This window comes from Primulina huaijiensis, chromosome 15, assembly GCF_012295235.1.
Source record: "Primulina huaijiensis isolate GDHJ02 chromosome 15, ASM1229523v2, whole genome shotgun sequence".
NCBI classification, from domain to species: Eukaryota; Viridiplantae; Streptophyta; class Magnoliopsida; order Lamiales; family Gesneriaceae; genus Primulina; species Primulina huaijiensis.
Window position 1 is genome coordinate 16750528 of NC_133320.1, and position 998 is coordinate 16751525.

Consider the following 998-nt stretch of genomic DNA (forward strand, 5'->3'; position numbering starts at 1 on the left):
GAATTTATTTGGACTAAGAGATATTAATTACATATTACTTTATTTCAATGGAATTTAAAATCCATCATATCAATTAATTAAAAATTAAAGGTGATGGATTTCAAATCAATAGAATTCGAAAGTATATGCATCAAACAAGCGCGAAAGATGAAAATTTTGAAATTTCAAATCGTTTAATCCAAACACACGCGCGTAAGTGTCTAACGAATAGATGACATAAAAGGATTGAATGAGTTGTAATTATAAAGACCAATTAATTACCCATCGATGATCATACTTGTAGTAATAAGTGACATACTGATCAATACCCTCATTTGGTTGTTCATGGTACTCAATGGGGCAACCCTATACCCTATAACTTTCTGGCAATCAGCCACAAATCTGTTGCACTTTTCTTCATTAAACAACATACTATTATAATCTCTCTTTGCAAATGCCAAGCTTGCATCTTCAAATTCATTCAACAAGAATCCATACGCAGTCTCGCAAATCATGTAAAGATCGTGAGTAATCTTGTCCTTAGCTCTGTTTTTCGATTCTGTCACGAATATGCGAGCATCTGTACCATGTACCAATGTTTGTGTGACGGCAACTTCACACAATCTCGTAATGTCTGTATTTGGATCATGCACGTTTTTATTATAAACACCTGCACAAAACCCATAGTTTTCCGTCGAACGACATATTTTTTCGACCAACTCTTGAGTACTGCTCAACGATGGTCGAAACGAAAGAAAGAGGACGACCATCATCATCGACCACCAGGAAAAAAGGGACAAAGAACCCATTTAATTAATTTCTTGGGAGTTCTCGATATAACATGCAATGATAAGAAAATTAAATTATATACACACACACACACACATTTAAACCCGATTTTTCAACATTGATTCTTGGTCAGTATCACATGAATTTTAACTATTTTATATAGTACTATTGCATGCTAGATTTCACCATTTTCAAATGAATTTACTGAGGTTGACCAGTAATTTTAATAT

The 998-nt window shown here is 33.6% G+C and overlaps 1 protein-coding gene across 1 annotated transcript; it reads right to left on the bottom strand.

Annotated features, from left to right (window-relative positions):
* Positions 1–257: 257 nt before the first annotated feature.
* LOC140959351 (uncharacterized) lies at positions 258–788 on the bottom strand. The gene has a single exon (XM_073417206.1). The coding sequence runs from the start codon at positions 786–788 to the stop codon at positions 258–260; it is 531 nt and encodes a 176-aa protein (XP_073273307.1).
* Between the last annotated feature and the right edge of the window lie 210 nt (positions 789–998).

What these genes read in the sequence shown, in the direction of transcription:
- LOC140959351 (XM_073417206.1), bottom strand. Translation starts at nt 788, where the DNA reads ATGGGTTCTTTGTCCCTTTTTTCCTGGTGGTCGATGATGATGGTCGTC.